The sequence below is a fragment of the Euleptes europaea genome, chromosome 13 (assembly GCF_029931775.1).
Source record: "Euleptes europaea isolate rEulEur1 chromosome 13, rEulEur1.hap1, whole genome shotgun sequence".
NCBI lineage: Eukaryota > Metazoa > Chordata > Lepidosauria > Squamata > Sphaerodactylidae > Euleptes > Euleptes europaea.
Window position 1 is genome coordinate 42,127,320 of NC_079324.1, and position 21,581 is coordinate 42,148,900.

At 45.1% G+C, this 21,581-nt stretch overlaps 2 protein-coding genes across 2 annotated transcripts; one reads left to right on the plus strand and one right to left on the minus strand.

The window, feature by feature from the left end:
• The first annotated feature begins 984 nt into the window (after positions 1-984).
• On the plus strand, positions 985-12,811 carry COQ5 (coenzyme Q5, methyltransferase). The gene is made up of 7 exons (XM_056859824.1): positions 985-1,156; positions 2,637-2,786; positions 3,617-3,841; positions 9,085-9,191; positions 10,559-10,647; positions 12,459-12,570; positions 12,654-12,811. The coding sequence occupies exons 1-7, from the start codon at positions 985-987 to the stop codon at positions 12,753-12,755; spliced, it is 957 nt and encodes a 318-aa protein (XP_056715802.1). The 3' UTR covers positions 12,756-12,811.
• A 2,785-nt stretch (positions 12,812-15,596) lies between these two features.
• DYNLL1 (dynein light chain LC8-type 1) lies at positions 15,597-19,853 on the minus strand. The gene is made up of 3 exons (XM_056859831.1): positions 19,719-19,853; positions 17,211-17,348; positions 15,597-15,924 (listed from the first exon to the last, which is right to left on the minus strand). The coding sequence occupies exons 2-3, from the start codon at positions 17,340-17,342 to the stop codon at positions 15,787-15,789; spliced, it is 270 nt and encodes an 89-aa protein (XP_056715809.1). The 5' UTR covers positions 17,343-17,348; positions 19,719-19,853; the 3' UTR covers positions 15,597-15,786.
• Between the last annotated feature and the right edge of the window lie 1,728 nt (positions 19,854-21,581).

Genomic DNA, 21,581 nt, shown 5'->3' on the forward strand with positions numbered 1-21,581 from the left:
AGTACTGGATACACTTGCAGTTTTCGTACAGAAAATGTAGGTATTTATACTTTTAAATTCCATACACATGAAAATAGTACAATTTTATATGCTTACTAAGTTAAAAATGACGCATATTATGTTGTTAAATCAGTCCCAAAAGTTTGCATCAGTCCTGCCAAATATCCATTTATTTCCAAAATTTCCGGATATTTTACAGATGTACTCGGAATTAATTCAGTGGAACTTACTTCAAAGTAACCGTGATTGGAATTGCAGCTGCGAATCGTCGTCCTAGACGTATTTGTCTGGCGTTCAAGAGAGATTGAGTTCAAGAGAGATTGCCAATAAAAATAATAATAATAATAAAGCCTAAACCGAGGAGCTACACTTTATCTTTGTATATATTTTGTTGCATGTATCTCTACTATTGTTGGCTTCTTGCACTTGTAAATAATAACATCACACTTTTGCATAATTTGTGTGAGCTGAATACTATTTTTTTACATAGCTCGTCTACTTAGTATTGGGTGCTTCTTTTTGCTAAGCATAAACCGAGGAACCGGCATGCTAATGATCAGCCGCTTAACAGGTTGCATTGTAGGGCAAGATCTCTCTCCAGCACACTTTTGATACCTAAAGAGCAGGAATGCTGTGCGCTCAGAAGGAACAGCGGGTCGATACTAGTCCCGCAAATATGCCAGCAGACGGGACAACCGCTGTAAATTACCCCGTTACCAAATAAGAACAAGGAACTGTTGGGGGCGTCCCTAACCAAGCTCGCGGCGCGAGTCTCCGAAGCGAACTGCGCATGCGGGGTTTCCCCCCCCCCCTGTGTGACAGGAAAGGCGTCGTTGATGCGTCATGAACCAAGATGGCGGCTTCCAGGGCAGTCGCTCCTCGCCCTCCCTGTCACACAGGGGGGAAACCCCGCATGCGAACTGCGCATGCGGGGTTTCCCCCCTGTGTGACAGGGAGGGCGTCGTTGATGCGTCATGAACCAAGATGGCGGCCTCCAGGGCAGTCGCTCCTCGCCGGGCTTTGCGAGGTTGCCATGGACAATGGCTGCTCCTTGGGTGGGGGCGTCGGTTGTGCAGCGGAGGGGGGCGCGCAGCAGCCGACGCGAGGACTCGCTTTGGGTTCCAGACTGTCTCTGAGGAAGAGAAGGGAGAGAAGGGTGAGAAACCGGGTTGTGTGATTGGCGGGGAGACGCCTGCCTCGCCCAAGCTAGGAAGGGCGGTTCTTCAGAGGGCTACTGTACACACACACACACACACACATCTCCTGTTCATTTTGGATTGTCTCATCATAGGGTTTTCAAGGTAAAGGTTGGTCAGAAGTGGTTTGCCAGTGCCGCCTTCTGCTCAGTACTAACCAGGGTGAGCTGTAGTGGCACTGCCGTTTTCTAGGAAAGATCCTCCGCCAGTGTCAATTTCCACTCCTGCTGCTGCCCAGTAGCTAACCTTCAGGGATTCCTCTGCCCCCGTCCCCATTGGAACTGCCTGTTCTCTTCTGCGGATGTGGCCATTGATCCCTTAAGGGGGTGGATGCATCTTCGTCTGGTGCCTCAGTTGTGACCATTCTGTCTTGAGTGACTCTGCTAGGAGTTTAGTCTCTTGATAGAGTCTAGACCCCTTACGGTATTGCTCTCATCTTCCCTGACACACACAAACCCCCTCACCACACCACGTTAAGGTGTGCATCCAGAAGGGGTGTCAAAGATAGGACATTTTGGAGGACTTTCATTCATAGGGTCGCCATGAGTCGGAAGCGACTTGACGGCACTTAACATACACACTATCTCCTGTTAGTTTTATATTGCATTTCTTGTACAGTCAAACTGTTTCAAGTATTTTGTGAAGACTTGCGGGATTGCATAAGGCAACAGTCTAGGCCCCTGACCTGAGAAGATGCGGTGGTTAGACTGCCGGAATTGGGTCTGGGAGATCCAGGTTAGAATCCTCCCACTGCAATGGAAGTTTGGTGTGTGACCGTGGGCCATTCTCAACCTAACTGACTTCATGGGGTTGTTGTGAGGATAACATGGAGGAGAGGAGAATTATTTAACTTGGAGTCCCCACTGGAGAGAAAGATAGAGTATAAATGAAGTAAATAAATATATAAATAGAACTTTGGCAGTAGAAGGAGGAGAAATACAGAAATGAGGTTAAGAGTAGAATATGGGCAAATCACATACATGTAGACTTTGTTTCATTAAGCATGAAGACTGAGGAGCTGAGTCAGATGTTTCACAGAAAATTGTGATTTTAGTGATCCCGGATGAGATGCTGGAAGAAAGTGTCAGACTTCCTACCAAGTTAATGTTTTCATATGAGGGGAAGAGCTCTACTTTTTTTGTGTTTAGCAATGTGAGCAATGAGTTGGATTCTATGCAGCACAGTTGGAAGGTGCTGGTGCACACACAGATCTTTCCTGCCTTCCCCTGGCAGCCACAGTGCAGAGTGTTTGAGTCCTTTGTGGACCCCATGCAAAATAGGCAGCTGCATTGAGGAAGTAGTTGAAATTGCCCTTGTTGCATCCACAGAGCCTGTATTGCTAGTGGAAAGGAGGAATGGGATCCAGTGTAAACAATATAGTAGATCAGAGTGGGCCTAGTCTAGTCTACCACTTTACCATTTGAAAAAAAATCATTTCAGTTTACCAAGTCTTTGAAAATGTGGCTAAGAAGTATGATATAATGAATGATTCAATGAGTCTGGGGATCCATCGAATCTGGAAAGACATCTTCTTGCACCAAATGAACCCATATCCAGGAACCCAGTTGCTCGATGTTGCTGGAGGGACAGGTAAGCCTAAAAAAAATCCTAGGCTTATTAATGAGTGTTTGTTCTTAGCTTGAAATCACGTGTAAGTTGAACATCCAACTCTAAACTATGAAATATGCTGTACAGACTGTCCCAGTTTAAAAGAACTGACATTTAAAATCTTGAATTCCAGCATGATTGTTAAGATAAGCACTGTTTATGCGTGTATGTTTTATCGTATGGTATGTGAAAGGATTGTAGAAGCAAGGAAGAATGCAATCACAACTTTCAAACCAACTGTGTTAAGGTTAGTTGAGTTAATTTGTGGATTAAATGAAAAGTGTGAGGAACACTAGTTTACATGTGTAAAATCTAAAGGCCAAGGAGCTGGGATAGGCATGGAATTCTCTAATCCAAGATTTGTCATGTCTTCAGGAAGAAAGATTAATGCCCTCTCCATGAACTGAGACTAAAAATTTATTGGCATCCAGTGCTACTGCCACAATACTGGCTGAATATAACCTGTTAGAACTCAGTTGCAAAATTGTGAACTATCTGTAGTTTCTGAGTTGTTATATATTTGTTTCCCTTCCTGATTTTTGGAATAGAGCAGGGTGTAAATTGGGATGAATAAATGAGTAAATACAATATATAAATGTCTAATTTGTGCTCCTCTGATAGTCCAGGGTGGGACAATCTTCAGTAATGAGAAGAAGCTCCTTCCATTAGTGAAGACTGCCCCACCCTAGGACCAGTGAGAAGGGAAATTAAGGGTAAGTGAACAAACTTTTCGTTCTGTGTCCTGAAATGCCTGAACATTTAATTTCAGGGGAGATCGTACATTGTGAATCTTCCTTTCACAACAAATGCAGGTGACATCGCCTTTCGATTTATCAATTATGTTCGTTCCCAGCGGGAGCATCAGGTCCGACAAAAGCTGAGAACACACCAAAATTTATCATGGCAGGAAATTACCAGACTTTACCAGGAAGAGGAGCATAAATCATTGGGAGGCTCCCATGTAGTGGTCTGTGACATTAACAAGGAGATGCTGAAGGCTGGAAAGCAGAAATCACAACGCCTTGGCTATTCTGAAGGTAATGGATTGGAACTTCTTCAGTAGGGGGTTGAGCAATGGCAGACCACATGTGTGCATGCATCGCCATGTGATTGGATCCTATGAAATAAGCTCCAACCATTGCAAAGGTATACCTTTCTCTTTCCTCCAGTGGTCCCCTAAGACCTCTGAAAGACCAGAGGATCATGGGAGCCTCTTGGACAAAATGCAACAAAGTGTGGGGAACTGCAGTGAAGAGGGGGAATGCAAGCAAAATCAATCATCCTTTTTGTGCTGTCAGGGAAGTTGCCCCTATACCTTATCTGCCTGAGCAACAGGAGGAGTTGGAAGCAATTTCATCTTATTCCCCCTCCACTGCAGCAAAAGAGATCTGCTGACAAAGTGATGCAGCATTATACAAACCTTGAAAGAACGAAATCAGAAATAGTTTATTAAGGATAGTAATACCAAGGGGTTGACTTGGAGAATTGCCGCACTCAGGCAGGCACAATTATATTATTGGAAGGTGTAACTCTGTGGCAAGCTTTGATGCAAGCAAAGCTCAAGATAGTATAAAGCTGAAATAGTCCAGTTTATGAACCTGCTGAATAGCAGCTAGTACAACAGTGTTGTCAGTAATTGGCTCCCATGGTGATTGGATTAGCTGTTGAAGCTTGCCTTCATGCATGTGCAGAGAGTCATGATTTGCTTCATAGAAGACTTCTCTCCAGGATCAGGTGAGCATACCTATTATATTAGGTGCTTTGGGACACAGGCAGGACAATGCTGGTGCAGTAGTCTTTTTTTGTGGGCTTCCTAGAGGCAACTGGTTGGCCACTGTGTGAACAGACTGCTGGATTTGATGGACCTTGGTCTGATCCAGCATGGCCTTTCTTAGGTTCTTATGTTTATGTTATGACTTGAAAAGCAGGTTGTTGGTCCATAGCAAATTCCAAAAAACAAAAGCAATGTAATACTTTTTATTACCGTATATACTCGGGTATAAGCCGACCTGAGTATAAGCCGAGGTGCCTAATTTCTCCCCCAAAATGGGGGGAAATTAGGCACCCGCATATAAACCGAGGGTGGGAAAGGAGGCCCTTCCCCCCCCCCCGCAGGCTTACCCTACCGGGCCCCGCAGGCCGCTCCTGGCCCGGTAAGGTAAGCTATGTTATGAGTAAAACATAACTTAGGGGGTTACCGCATTATGTATTCCCAGCGATGTAGTAAGAGTTTGAAAATGCTATAAAAAACATCGCTTTGAAAGGGTTTTTGGATGCCACAGCTAAAAAGTGGTTGGAAGACGTCTTCACTGCTAAAGGGGCCAAACAAAGTGCGAACAGTATTTTTTATAACTTTTTCAAACTCTTAATACATCGCTGGGAATACATAATGCGGTAACCCCCATAGATGATAGGTCTCCCCTCACACACACCATCTAAAATCTTAGCCCACCTCTTCATTTAAAGATTTTTTTGTCAATTATTTTTGAAGGTGAGATTCAGTTTGGCTTCAAAGAGAACTCTGTTTTGAAAGCCAGATGCATATGACCAAACTGTAGAATATCGTTTACCATGCCTCTTTTCTACCCACAACTCCCTGCCACTTCTTTAAAAATTCTTATTTTAAGCAGCACAAATCCAGTGAAAGATTTCTGAGGGTGGGTGGATGCCAGCAGCTACACGTGAACTATATTTAAAGCTAATCTGTTGGGTTTTTTAAAAAAACTTTTATAAAAGTTGCATAGCTCGGCAAAGCATTCAATAGTACAGATATAGATCATGCAGATCCTGTAGCGTGTATTCCCCCCCTCCCCATCCCCTTACACACACACACCAGTAAGAAATGCATAGGGAGGCAACTATAGGAAAGGGAAAGCGCCTAGAGAGAAAGGAAAGGGTTAAACTGCCCTTCCCACTCACCCCCCACCCCTAAAAAAGTTGTTTTTTGGTTTTTAAAAAGGAAAGGAGAGAGGAAAACAGATGCAACAGCGTACCAGGTCTAGTTTAGCCCAGAGGTAAAGCAAGAGGGAAGCCAGTTTCCAAGGAGCTAAACTTTTCTTAGCACTTAACTATTCCCCGCTCCTTGTGAAAAGGCACCCAAACAAACACACATTTGCTTTTCTGCCTCCTGCACTCACCACAGCAGAGTGCTTCCTTTGGCTTGAGGCAGCCCCCTTCCCTTGAACACACAGAGACCTTTCCATGACCCTCCAACACACTGGTTCCCAACCAGGGGTCCATGGACCCCAGGGATCCACGAGAACTAAATTAAGGTCCGCGAAACAAAGTTATAAACCCATAATAAATTAATATTTTCAATTAAAAGTTCTCTATTAGAATTATATTTGAATATATATATATATATTATAAGTTTAATGTTTAACTAACAGTTACGATTAAAGTTTATTTTCAAATTCCCGGAATTTTTATTTTGAACCTTGGGGTCCCTGCACCGAACAAAAAAGTCCTAGTGGTCCCTGGTCAAAAAAAGGTTGGGAACCACTGCTCCAACAGCTAAAACAAACAAAGCCCCGAGCTGGACCACTCTCTCCCCCCCACCCTCGCGCCTCGCCCGGGCTGCCCTCCTCGCGCCGCTCTGAGGCTTTCCCCCAAGTTCCCTGTGAGCAACCCGACACCTCCGAGGGGGAAAAGCCCACCCAGCCCAGTGACGAAAGGAGAGGGCGAGAAGACTGGCTGCCCGGACGAGCGCGAGGAGGCACGAGCTCCCCGCTGGGGTTTGGGCAGCGAGAGCTGCTGCTGCTCTGAAGCGGGCGGGAAGCGGCGGCGGTGTGCAGCTGGGACGCTGAGGGGATTAGAAAGAGAAGCGGGGGCGGGGGGTGGGGGGTACTTGCCCAAGTGGGGACGAGGAGGCTGTCCGGCCGCTCGAGCTGGGCTGGAGGAGACGGCTTCCCCGCCACGTTCATTTCCTCCCATGCAGCTAGATTAGTCCTCTCTGAATGGCGAAGGTAGCCAGCCGCAGAGGGGGCATTTAATCCCCCAGCAAAGCGTGCGCGGCACCCGAGCAGCCTTCCCTGGTGGCGGCAGCAGCCCCCTCTCTGCGCCCAGGAGCCCCGCAGGCCGCTCCTGGCCCGCAGGGAAGGCGCGCGGGCAGGCGGCGGCGGTAAGTTCCCCCCCTCCCTTCTAAGTACCGTATTGACCCGCATATAAGCCGAGTTGGGTTTTCTCAGCCCTTTTTTTGGGCTGAAAAACTCGGCTTCTACACGAGTATATACGGTAAGTAATATACCATGGTAGCAAGCTTTCAAGTTCTCCAACACTATTCATCACGCTGGATGCTACAAAGGAAAAAAGGGGGGGTCTGTAGGCCATGACCTTAAGGCCTCTTCATCAGCATCCTGTAAAGCAGGGATGGGGAACCTCCGGCCCGCGGGCCGTTTACAGCCCGCAGGATCATTTCATCCGGTCCCCGGCCCACCTGCGGAGGGCCCCCTGCCAAGCCTGTCCCTGCTTGAACCTCCAGTTGCTTGTGCTTCCCGCATGGCCACCAGAGGGCCCACTGGATCTGCCGCCTGGTGCGCGCTTCCCGCAAGGCAGCTGGAGGGCCCCCTGCAAAGCCCCTCCCCGCTTGAACCTCTGGCTGGTAGGCGCTTCCCGCGCGCCACCCGGAGGGGCCCCTGGCCAGCCCCTCCCCACTTGAACCTCCAGCTGGCGCGCACTTTCCGTGCGGCACCCAGAGGGCCCCCTGCTAAGCCCCTCCCCACTGGATCTGCCAGCTGGGGCGCGCTTCCCGCACAGCAGCCGGAGGGCCCCCTGGCCTCCCCACTTGAACCTCCGACTGGGGCGCACTTTCCGCATGGCACCCGGAGGGCCCCCTGCTAAGCCCCTCCCCGCTGGATCTGCAGGCTGGGGCTTGCTTCCCGCACGGCAGCCGGAGGGCCCCCTGGCCAGCCCCTCCCCGCTTGAACCTCCAGCTGGCGTGCTTCAGTGGTAGAGCACCTCCTTGGCAGGGGCTGTGGATCAGTGGTAGAGCATCTGCTTGGCAGGTGCTTTGGGTCAGTAGTAGAGCATCTCCTAGGCAAGGGCTGTGGATCAGTGGTAGAGCATCTCTGTGGCAGGGGCTGTGGCTCAGTGGTAGAGCATCTGCTTGACAGGGGCTGTGGATCAGTGGGAGAGCATCTCCTTGGCAGGGGCTGTGGATCAGTGAGAGAGCATCTGCTTGGCAGGGGCTGTGGATCAGTGGGAGAGCATCTGCTTGGCAGGGGCTTCGGATCAGTGGTAGAGCATCTGCTTGGCAGGGGCTGTGGGTCAGTAGTAGAGCATCTCCTTGGCAGGGGCTGTGGATCAGGGGTAGAGCATCTCCTTGGCAGGGGCTGTGGATCAGGGGTAGAGTATCTGCTTGGCAGGGGCTGTGGATCAGGGGTGGAGCATCTCCTTGGGAGGGGCTGTGGATCAGGGGTAGAGCCTCTGCTTGGCAGGGGTTGTGGCTCAGAGGTAGAGCATCTGCTTGGCATGCAAAAGGTCCCAGGTGCAGGATGGACTACCAAACGTGCAGCATCTCTCTCTGTGTACTCTGTGCCCCTCCCCAATCTGGACCCTTCTAAGTTCAATCCACAGCATTGCTGGCTTGGGCAAGAAATGAACAGAGGTGAGTTGCCATTGCCTTTCTCTGCATAAGGACTCTGGTATTCCTTGGTGGTCTTATATCCAAGTACTAACCAGGGCCGACCTTGCTTAGCTTTTTAGCTCTGATGTCAAGTTCCATCCAAGTCAAGTTCCAGGCAGCATGTAAAATTTCTCAATAAACAAAATGTACTTCATAGTTTTCTGGGCAAAAATGGGTAGGCTCAGGCTGCCAGTAGGTTAAGATCCTAGACATCTGCAGGACAAACCTACTGATGCTTTCCAATGAGTAAGCCCCGCTGACTGGACTTGAGTAGGATTTAGAGTAGACCTGCATAAGATTGCACTGCTGATCACTTTTTGTTTTATATATATAAATTTTATATATATAAATTTTGTATGGCCCCCGAATGATGTCGAAGATATTCAAATGGCCCTTGGCAAAAAAAAAGGTTCCCCACCCCTGCTGTAAAGAATGCTTTGCAGCCTTCAGTGGGCACAGGAAGTGGCTAATATCAGATTGCACTCTTGGTGTGCTGGAACTAAGAAGCAAGAGAAGGTTGCCATCCAATTGAAAACACTACAACCAATAGTTTATCCAATGTCTGACAATTTGTACAAGACTGTCTTTGTTGGGAAAGCCTTTCTGAGACCACTTTGGAATGTGACACAGAACAATTTCTTCTACATTCTTTCAAAGGATTGTCCTGGGTGCTTGGGAATGCAGAAGAACTGCCCTTCAACAATGACAATTTTGACGTTTATACAATTGCGTTTGGTATTCGGAATGTCACTCGTATTGACCAGGTGAGCATGGATACTGATGGTTGGAAAAAACAGAGCACTGCTGGATCAGACTGAAGTCCATCTAGTTCAATATTTGTTATCAGCAGTGGCCAGACAGATGCCCTTGGCTGTTTGATGGTGATAGTGTTCTTGTTGTTTTTCCCACCATGTGCTATGTATATTGTTTCTTACCTGGGAGGTTCCATTTAGCTACTAGGGCTTCTCTTGCTAGATGACAGTAACATATAGTCCTGCATTAAATGAAGAAGGGGGATGGATGGGTGTACAGTTTGAAAACAGACCAAAGTTTTCTTCTGCTTGTAGGTTAACCTGCATGCCCCAGCATACTGGCATTTTGCTTCTGCCAGCCCTATTGCTTAAAAAAAAACTGGTATTCTGATACACAGGTAAGAAAGCTGGTATATACTAGTTGGATATTCTTAAAACTAGCTCAAGGATACAGTAAACTGATTGAAATTGGCCCAAAATTATGAGCTCAGAATGAAACCATGCAGTTTTTTTAGCAGTGTATTAATGTTTAAGAACTACTGTAGCCCATCAAGTATGCCAAATCGTCAAATGCTAACCAATGCAAATTTTTAAAACAGATGTAAGAACAGCACTGCAGACAATCTTTATCAATAAAGGTTATATTCTTGATACATGCATACAATGGCATCCCTAATGTGGTACCCGTGGTTCCCTCAGACAGCTTTCCTGGTACCCACCAAGTGTTTTTGGATGGACCAGATAGGGCTTTTGCCCAGCAGGTCTCCTATTGGCCACTGGAGATCTGACTGGCTGTGCAGATTACGTTTAAAAGTTGCTTTGGCAGCATCTGCCAGAACAGTACAAAGATCTTCATCTAAAACAGTACGTTCTTTTTAAAAGGCATCCTGTGAAGCAGAGCTTCTGTCTGAAATGTCAGAGTTACTATTAGTTATGCCTGACTTCACTCCCTGACATTTTGTGTTTGGCTCCGCCTTCTGTGGCAGTCATTTTGTGGTTGCATCCCTGTATCAGAATTCCAAAGGCTGCTGCAGGCTTAACAAGTTTGGGTGGGGGGAGCCTGCATTATATTGATCTCTTATTGATAATTTAGTAAGACCCTTTTGTCTGATGCCATTAGCTAACTCTTTAATGCTTGGTTTGATTATTGTGTGCCATTCTATAAAGGTCTTGAAGAGAAATCTGGGGTTTTATTCTCAGAGTGGATGAGCATTGTTAAAAAAAAAAAAACCAACTCCTCCACTGGCTTGTTAGATGTTATTGCAAGGGGCTGCCTAAAATGCTAAATGCCCCTGGGGGATGGGCAGCCTTCATTAGGCCCCAGTTAAGGACCACTGTTTTAGAACAAACTTCCTGTGTATTTGTTTGTCTTGTTTTAGGCACTACAGGAGGCCTATCGTGTCCTGAAACCAGGAGGGCGGTTTATGTGTCTGGAATTTAGTCATGTCAACAATTCCCTAGTTTCCAGGTTGGATTATGTTTCTTCTCATCTTTCATTACCTTGAACAAATAATATTCAAGTCTAGTAGCACCTTAACAACAATTTTTTTTCCAGGGTATAAGCTTTCTTGAATCAAAGCTGACTCACAAAAGCTTATAACCTGGAAAGTTTGTTGGTCTTTAAAGTGGTCCTGGACACTCTTTGTGTTCTTCTGCTACAGACAGCACAGTTACCCACCTTGAGCAAACAGTACTTGCCCAACAGTCAAATGTTGTTGAGGTCCCATGAAATGACTGTTTCCATTTGTTTATTTAATGCAGTTTCTGTCTTGCCCCTTCCTAAAGGTTCCAAAAAGTTAAAACAGAATGCACACAGTAAAGAAAGGAAACTCCTTGCAATCAATTATTATATTCCCCTTGGGTCAGGAAGCAGGGTCTGAATTTCTCGAAGGGGGGACCCCCTTCCCGCCTAGACTGTACTGGAAGAGCAGACCCCTCAAACTATAAAGAAGAAAAAAGCCAGATATAGCAAACCAAGGAAGAAGCCTTAAAATAAAGTGTTTGCAGCAGTCATGGGGAATTGAAATTAATAGTAAAGATTTTTCTCCACAGTTTTCTTGAGGGTATTCTGAGTCCTTTGGAACATATAAAAGCAGTGCCATTTCAGGGAGGACTCCTGGTTAGACCAAAAGTGTAATGGTATCTCTGTAGCATCTTCCTTTAGGCAGCATCATATCATCAGGTGTTTATAACACCAAACCAATGCCCAAGTCACAGCCTTTACTGAAAAGACATAGATATGGTTCTTCCCCCCCATCAAATGAACCATAATACCCACAGGAGACTACTTATCTGGATTCTGGTAGGCCAGTATAATGCAGACCCTAAGCCATTCAAATATAGTAGGTTTAGATACTTTATCTGATCTAGAGAGCAATCATAAGCCTGTCTTCCCAGAATCCTACTCTGTTCTATTTAATGGTGGCTACTCCCATGAAAGTTTTTTTAGGATGTTACTGCTAGTGTCTCAGAACAAAGTAAATGGGTACAAACTCTCTGATAGCCTTCCCATCCAAATAAACCCAAAAAGATTGTAAATGTGCTTCCGGTGACCTGGAGAAAACAGACTTTTTTTCTTGGGCATTAAGCTGAATCTGGCCAGAGAACCACCACCTTGTCCATGAAGAAAATCCACTAATTCTGGTTAAGAAGAAAATCACCCCTTTGGCAATAAAAAATGGTAATCACAACAAATGTTTACGGGAACTTTAAGGATGCTCCTTGTGAGGGCTGTAAGGCCCTAGTTCAGTTCCAAGTAAAAAATGTGTACCCAACACCAAAGTCAAGTCAACCTGTTGTAGGAAATTGGATGTAAGGGTTGTTGGAAAGAGCCCTGCTGCCTTGGTACCATAGTATACTATTTAAGGCTGCCACTTGCTTCTTCTGGAATACTTGTTTATTTAGTGATCACTCTATTTTATCTCTCATCATCAGTCAGTTGGCCTGAATGTTGAAATTGTCCTTATAATCTGTTAGACAGTAGGTGTCTTTCTACCTAGTACAATACGGGGATTGACTCCCTGAGATGAAGGGAGAAAATGCCCTGTACTGATTCAGATTTGTCTAAGTGTTGAAGAGTTAATTCTTGCAGTCCTTGAAAGTAGAATGAGACAACCATCACCACACATATACTTCTGCTTGCCTTGCAGCTTGAGTTTGATGCACTGGTTTTTGGTTAAGATACTCAAAACATTTTAAAATTGCCACATGTAGGGAATACTCCAGTGCAAAGATTGGAAGTACCGTACTTACATTAACCTATGACATTTACTTTTACAGTGTCTATGATCTATATAGTTTCCAAGTTATCCCTGTGCTGGGTGAGGTGATTGCTGGTGACTGGAAATCCTACCAGTACCTTGTTGAAAGCATCAGGTGTTTTCTGACCCAGGTAAGAAAGTACTTTATTGCCTCCCAGATAAGGAAGTCAGAAATTCATATATGATCACTTAAATCTCCATTGCTACATTTCAGGAGGAACTGAAGGAGCTGATGGAAGATGTGGGCTTCCTGAAAGTGGAATATCGAAACTTGAGTTCAGGCATCGTAGCCATTCACTCTGGCTTTAAGCTGTGACCTTCAGGGAAAACATTTCCTGATAGAAAATACAAATCTCATGAAAACAGAGTCATGAAAGAAAATCTCTCTGAAGAATCAATAATTAAAGTCCCAGAGCTGTGGTTTTTTGGGTGCATTGGGAAAATTTATTGTATGTATTTAAGAAATCTCTTCATCCTGTCAGGTAATGACGCAAGGGCTTGCATTACTCACTTGAACCAGGGGCTTAAATTTTTTCTTTTTATCACTTTGTAACACAAAAAAATAAGCTCTGGTTTGTCTGCTCTTCAATCATGTGTACTACCTTTAGTAGAATGACAGATGGAAAATGAGATAAAATCGATGTTCAAATGCAAGGTGTGGATTTCTTGAACCTAAATAACTGTAGTGTGGACCAGAAGGTCCTTCATCTGACTGTAAGGTTATGGGAGAAATAGGTACATATCACTCTTGCCTGCTACTCCACAGTAAATTGCCCCGTTCACTGAAGAACTAGAAGGTTCCAGAGGTGTTTGGCTGCTGAATATTGAATGGGTGGTAGTGAAGAGAGGGATACAGTTCTAGGTGTTTCATAGGAATACCAAAAACAGTGTATTGGGTAGATAATTGTTCCTCAGAACTTCAGAAAAGCGGACAGGCAATGTTTACTGAACATTGTTTCTTGTAGTTTAGTGCAGGGCTTCAGTCCTTTGCTCAAAGCTGGAATTATGCAATAGCAGATATGCAAGTTTATATAAGTTGAGCTTTTTCTTGGTATTCAGTTTCAAATGTAGTAGAGGAACGGTTATGGAATACTGGAGGGCACAGCTGCTATACCCCACTGGATATGGGATAAGAGGGCTTTTCGTAATGCCCGTTAAATCTTCCAAAGCACAAGCAGTGAAACAAAACTGAAACATTTCATATCTAGTAGCTTGGTGTGTCTCTACTGAATTATTCAGTATTTCAAGCAAAAAGATAGATATTTGTGCTATTTGGGTCCTTTGTAACTATAGCAACTTTCAGCAGGACTAGCCATTCCTAATATTCCAACTGAATATAGATACTGTCTCATAGCTTGTTAAAATGTGTTTTTACTCCCCCCCCCCTAAAAAAAAGTCAATGGGTCTTCCAGGGTGAATGGATTCTGTCCATTATGCATATGAGGCCTCCTATACTAATTTGAGTAGTTTAAAAAGACAAAATCTGAATGTATACATAGAGCAGCCAAGTGTGCGAGAAGATAATTTCATACACAAAATGATGTTCTCCAAGCATTAGGGTGTTACCTATATAAATTTAATGTATTTTGCATAAATTTAACACAGCACAAACACTGCTTCCTTAACACAAACCATAATTTGGTGGACCAAATGCAGTTGCTGACAGTGAAAGATGTTAGAATGGATCCTGCAGTCTCTCAGGGAAAGCACTAACTGTCTTGGATATTTCCTGCTTTCTACCCCCACCCCCCATCTGATTGCAGGAAAGTTTGTTCTTGGGGTAACAGAACTCACATGGAATAATAGCTACATAGGTATGGAAAGGGTGAAATTACTTCCTCTCGCATGAGTAGATCCAGGTAGTACTCTACCCTTCCCCCCATTGTAGCCTCTCAACCCATGTGGCTATTTTGTACAGGTCCTGGGGCTAAAAAGGCCTGGGGAATGGAATGTTAGGAAGATCAGCACTCCTTGCACTGGATCTAACCTATGGCTTGTTATGTCTATCACCCACAAAACTGCTACTCTACAATGCATATGTGTTCACAAATAGTTGCGCTCTTCTGAAACATTGAATCATGAGTGCTTTATCTAAAGAACCATATTTGTTGAATGCATATTTGAATTCAGACACCTTCTGTACAATGGAGTCTGAAAGGATTTTCAGTCAATCTGTGTAGGCAGTGCAATCCTATGCACATGCTGGGAAACCGCCATTGAACACATGCGGTTCTCAGCATGCTTACTTGCAAGTCCCAATTAAACCAATGAAACTTACTTTCCAATCACCATGTTTACAGGCAGGTGTCTGCCTACAGACTAGTACAGAACATGGAATTAAGGAACTAATAGCTCGGAAGTCAACAGCTTGCAAAGTTATTCCCTCTGGACCACCAGCTATAAGCATTCACATCTCCCTGATTGTGAAGTGATGCCAGAATCCTGGTCGTCCAGATTGTGGGGAGGGAGAAGGAAGTCACCTAATTCACTCCTTGTGGTATGCTGGGGCCTGCAGCACAAATCATACAGCCTTAGCAGATGGCACACACAGTTGCAGCTAGCTTGGAAAATCAGTGGCTGGCACCAACAGACTCCAAATGTCTTGTGCATTGCAAAAGTCTAGGGGTACGTACGCCTTACGGTGAAAGGCCTTATTTAAAGCTGGTATTTCAGCTGGCCACGGATAACGGGAATGGAGGAGTCAGGATTGCACTTAATTTCATCCCTTCCTGTTTCAATGCCACTGAGATGCTGGTAAAAGTTTAGCCAATCAACAGGCCAAGCCCAAAGATACTAGTGTTGGACCTAGAACAAACCCTACAAGAATTAAGAGATGTGTTCACAAATTCTGGTTTGCAGGTCATACCTTCCCCATTATTTGAGATTCATATCCACACCTCCATGATATGTAGCTGTTGTTGTTCTGGCCCATGCCTGGCCATCCTATGAAATCCCAGCTGCAAGCACAGAACATTAATCTTGTCATCAAGCTTCAGAACAAAAATCAAGCTCATTCAATAAAACCAAAGCTGTTAAATTTTATGATACAAAAGCTAGTGGAAACATGTGAGATGGGCTCTTAACTATGAAAGGCTGAGTGCAGGTCCAATTATTTTATTAGAAAAGGAGCTTTTAAAAAAAGAAAATACATACAAGATTATTTTTTGTTATTTTTTATGGCCACAACAAAAACACAAACTGGTACAGAAGAGTACCTGTCCATTAAAACAACAAAAGGCTTGAAGATCAAGGTATGTTCCCTGGGGAAGGCTGAAGACTTCAGTCTATTTGGAATTAGTGTGCAGTCTTGTAATCAAACGCATGTTTGGGTGGAACGATCCCATGTTCTAACCGGATTTGAAGAGGAGAATGGCTACTTGGCCCAGGTAGAAGTAGATGAAGTGTTTGGTCTCATGAGTCACATAGCTGCCAAAATTTCTTCCCACAATACAGTGCCAAGTAGGATTGTATTTCTTGTCAAACTCCTGGAAAAGAGTCACTAAAAGAACTTAGTACAACAGATGTTAACAGCTTCATTCAAAAAGCTGGCTAAACATTTCACCTGAGATGTATTTATACTATATCATAACCGAGTGTACTGACCACCTTTGCTCTTGCTGTATGCCAAGACATTCAGAGGCTGCCTTTGCTTCAGAAGCCATTGTTCTTCGTTCATTCTTCAAAATATATATTTTGAAACACGACAATTTATTATGCTAAAATATGACCACTGAGGCACAACTGAATCTACTGCGCTGGGAATTGGAGCTTACATTCAACGTACTTCCAGAATTGTAGTGCTTACCAAAATTCACACAAGCAGCTTTTCATAAGTCTTACTGCAGCCAAACATTCAAGTCCTGTGGTGGTCTACAACTGGAGACTAATATAACCAGCTGTAAAGTCAATGGTCTCACTGCTAGGACAGCAGTCAGTTCCTCAAGTCTTTAATGAGATGGTCACTAACATTGTTCAAATAACCTCAGTATGCTTCTACAGTTGTAAAAGCTAGGTTTTGTAGTGTGTCAATCTCCCCCACCCCAAGTCATCATGGAACCATAAACATTGTCTTCATGCTGACTGACTTGCATTGGTATAGAAGAAGAGTTGGTTTTTATATGCTGACTTTCTCTACCACTTAAGGCAGAATCAAACTGGCTTACAATCGCCTTCCCTTCTTCTCCCCACAACAGACACCCTGTGAGGTAAGTAAGGCTGAGAGAGCGTGACTAGCCCAAGGTCACCCAGCTGGCTTCGTGTATAGGTGTGGGGAAACAATCCAGTTCACCAGATTAGCGTCCGCCGTTGATATGGAGTGGGGAATCAAACCCGGTTCTCCAGATCAGACTCCACTGCTCCAAACCACCGCTCTTAGCCACTACACCACACTGCCCTACCACTAGTGATGCAGGCTTGGATCTTCTCAGATGCTCAGCTAAAATTCTAGGAGTCACTCAGCAAGACGACACATGCTGTTAGACCAGCCATTTGGCCAGCCTACAGAATTTTTTTTGGGCAAACCAGAGCACTCCTAAGTCTCTCAAAACATACCATCTTTACAAGTTAAGAAATATGTAGGCTTCTATCTATGTATTTAGTTAGAAACAGATTTCTATGTAATCCTATGAGGAGTTACTTCAGTTAACCCTGGGCTTCAGAAACTGCATACATTTTTGCTGTAAACTGTTATCTCAACCCTGATTTTCTTTCTTTGAAGTACTTTCTTTGTATTAAATATTCTAAATGTCACTGCACAGCAATAATCAAGTACCTTCTTTATGTGGGCAGCAATGTCCTTTTCAATGTTATATTTTTCCAGGGCCTGTGTAGCACACTCCACAGAGTCCTGCTGCATCTCCTCAGACATATCTGCATTTTTGATGACAGCCTTTCGATCACTCATGGTTACCTGCAAGGAACAACAGACAATAATTAGAAATAACTGGTACTAGCAGGACTATCCACCCTGCACACACAAGATTTTTAAAAAACTTTAATTCCTAAAGAACTAAATATATGCTTCTGGAAAGAAAATATTCCGAACTTGCCTGTAACAGCTTCTGAAGGGCTTAGAAAGTTTATTTTATTTCCTTCCATACTGGAAAGTACTCACAATCTCTCTTGGCACAATAAACCAACATTCTGGACACTTGCAGTAGAGTACACATGGCATGCACATTTTAACATTATGCTCAGATTTCAGTAATCCTAGTCCTAGTATACTGCTCATTCAATGTCTCTTCATACTGATTGTATCAGCCTACACTGTGCTTATTAGACATATCTATGTATGTTAACAATTTACACTCTGTAATCTGCTTTTTTCTCAGTGAGAAAGGACTACAAATACGGTTTTAAAAGTACCTGAGGAAGTTTACAACTACTAAAATTAAATATTTTCATTAAATATAGATTCATAAACACCTTTATGCACAGAAGAAAGGAGCATAACTCAGCAATTTACCACTTCTCATTCCCAACATCACCTTTGGTAGCACTTGTCCCTCACAACCATTCCAAATATTAACACTGAATTCAACCCAGCCAATAATGCCATAGACTCTTCCCGCATTTACCCTTAACTGACAGCTACCACCTCCTACACTCACAAACAAGGACGCACAATATTTCACATCCATTAATAACCTTGCTTGTTACCCAGTACTGCACCCAGCATGACCTCCCAAACTGCTTCACCTTCTTTATGAGGAGAAACTCTGCATACCACCCGTTTCTATTTGCCCTTCATTGTAAATAGACATGTGGGCGAATGTTGTGATTTATGTCATTCTTTCCAGAGAATTCCTTCCCAAATATGCCCCCAAACCCAGTTATCCAGCATTATATTTACCCCTCCCATTCTTTTTGTGTAACATCAGTTTGTGAACTGCACTGATGAACCTTTTTTTAAAAAAAGCTGTCCATGAATCAGCACATTAACTTTCCTTATTACTATCTCCAAGGTATTTTATCCCATGGCTAAACATTCCAAAGCAGTAAGTGATGCAATCATGCGCTGTACAGACAAGTTTTAGATCTTTGCAAGGTGCAAACAGGTCCTTTTAAATTGATCTACAGCACTTGGCACATGACACACACTGATAAATGCCGCCTCCACCCTTGCCTACCACAACATTAGGCACTTCATCATGCCATCAACCTTTACCTGTCCCTGGTTCACGTACAACGCCTAAAAAACATACTATACCTTAAGTTGCACAAGGTCTAGCATCATTAGTAAAGCAACAGCAACAACGCTACTAGCCCACGCCGCAGTTAAGATCTGCACGCAGAACACTCCAGAGTCAGGCGCTGGTGCCTTCTGTTAAGCAGAATCCACATTGCGGGAAAACCCTTCCTGCGCCCGAAAACCTGGAGAAGCCGCTTCTGCAAGTCGCTCCGAGGCTGCTACACATCGGTTCGTTTTAATGCGCCGCCACTTTAAGCTCCCCCATCTGCCTCGCTCTCCAAGAACACCCCCCCTCCCCAAGGCCCACACGGAGAAGGCGGTTTTGCCCACTTTGTTTCGCCCCCCCCCATTCCATTCCCTATTTGCACCTTTTAGAAATTCTAACCCTCTGGCAGGGACTTGCCGTTTTCTATTTTTTTTTTTAAATAAGTACCGCACCTAATTGGTCATTTATGCATGGGAGGTTTTGCTGCTCTCTAGATGCACGTTTTCCCCATCCGCATTCTCAAGACTCAAAAAAAATAAATAAGCCCCCAGGTAGAGTTTTGAGAATTCAGATGGGGGAAATGCGCATCTAGAGAGCAGCAAATCCAAGGCAAAACCTCCCATGCGTAAGCGGCATAATAAATACAGACATTTTAAGTCGTGGTAGAAAAGAGCAAGAGTCCAGTAGCACCTTAAAGACTAACGAAAATATTTTCTGGCAGGGTATACCCTGCCAGAAAATATTTTTGTTAGTCTTTAAGGTGCTACTGGATTCTTGCTCTTTTCTACTACTGCAGACAGACTAACACGGCGACCCACTGTGAATTACTTTAAGTCGTGCCCGTGCTTGCACTTTCTAGGGTTTTTTTTTTTTTAAGTGCAGTGTTTCGGCACGACCCCGTGCCACTGCGCCCGCTCGCCGTTCCCTCAAGCACGTTATCAGCATGAAAAGCAACCTCTTCCTCCCCGCCCCCCACACCCAACCCCCTCTTTTCCCTCAGCTGCGCAACCCTCACGAGGCGCGGAACTCTCGGGGTGGGCCTCACTGAGGCGGGGCGGCCGCCCCCGAGCGCTGCCGCGGAGGCTGCGGCATCCCTCACCCACCGTGTGCTGCTGGGCTGCTTCCGAGGACCGCGGGAAGGGATGTTGGTGGAGCGAACGGGCAGGTGGGCAACTCCGCGCTCCTCCGGCTCCCCCGTCGCGTAACGGAACTGAGGAACGCGCGCGCGCTCAGCCGCCCTACAGCCCCTCGCCCGCGACAAGCCTCGAGTGCCGCTCAGAGGGACCCGGCCACGCCCTCCCTCCTCCGCGGCCGGCGCCACGCCCACCCCTTCCCCGGCAACGGCCATTGGCTACGACAACAATACTCCTCGCAGCCTATTGGCTATTCCCTCCACGCCTCCCGTAGGGTTTTGTTGTTGCATTTTGTTGCGATCCAGCATGCACCGCGACGGCGTCCGTTGCCATGGTTGGAAGGGGCTGGGCGGGAGGCTTCCCGCGGTCCTGGGAGGGCCGCCGAGTCGCGAGGCGTTGCTGGGTGGGCGGCGGGCGTTTTGCGACATCCCAGTGTTGCGTTCCAGCGGGCATGTGCAGAATATATTTGCCCTGTCCGGAAAAAAATGTCTGTCTTTTTAAATTTCATTGCTCCTGGGCATAAGGAGAGTACTTTCGTAAATTACATTTTTGCCATGCCTTTACGGATCTCAGGGCGGTGCACATAGGCCGCTTATGCACGAGAGGTTTTGCCTTAGGTTTGCTGCTCTCTAGATGCACATTTTCCCCATCTGAATTCTCAGAACTCTGCATGGGGGCTTATTTTTGAGCTTTGAGAATTCAGATGGGGAAAATGTGCATGTAGAGAGTGGCAAATCCAAGGCAAAACCTCCCATGCATAAATGGCCATAGTCTCCGTCCTAACCCATTTTATAGTCAAAACAACCCTGTGAGGTAGTCCAGGGTTACCGAGTAAACTTCATAGTAGAGGAGGGATTTGAACACAGAAGTCCCCCAGTTCAAGTCAGACTTTCTAACTAGTATAGTAAACTAACAGTGCCTCTTAAACAGAGTTACGCCTTCCTTAATCCTTCAGTGGATTTGGAAGAGTGTTACTCTTCTTTGAATTGCACTGTAACCTTCCAAGTAAGTGCAGTCATTTTGTGAACAGGAATGCCTACAACTGCTGTGCATACTGGCATCCTGCATCTTCCAGTCTGTGTAGGGTGGTGGTGGCGGCCCTCTACAGAGAACTGCTGCAGAGAAGAGGCACAGGTTGTTCTGCTGGGCTGGGCCATTGGAGAACATGCACCCATGTGCAGGCTCATTGAATGACTTCTGCAAAATGGTGCTAGAAGCCTCCATAATCCTTTCATTAAGCACCAGAGTTCCAGGTGGTGGTGTAGTTAATAACATTTTTATGGGCTACATTGCAAGACCTGAGATAACAGCACAGCATCTAATGGCTTTGCTGGAATTATTCCCCCCCTCCAGTTGCATTTATTCAACTTGGAATTCTAAAGCATTTTTGTATCATGGAATTACATGGAGCCTCCTTTTTCCCCACATTGTGTATCCATCCTGCACTTGAAAGGCTCATGACAGAAATAACCCTCTGCCTTAATCACCCCCCCATAACGTGGCCCGTGAGAAGAATTTTCAGTGTGGTCTTCAAAAGAGTTTGTGTTTTGTTTACAATTGGTACTATGTAACTTACAATCTGGAGTAAGGAATGAGCAGTGAAACCCACTTTAGAGAAATCTAATAGTGTGATCCTACCATAGTAAAACCCTATAGGGTTGCCAGCTTGAGAGTTCCTGGTGATTTGCGGGTGATACCTGGGAAGGGCAGAGCTTGGGGAGGGGAGGAAGCTTAGTGGGAATATGTTATCATGGCCAGGCCAAAGGCCAGTTCCTCCAACTCCTTCCCTTCCTGTGAGGTCATGCCTCCCACCCAAATTCAGTTCTTTACATT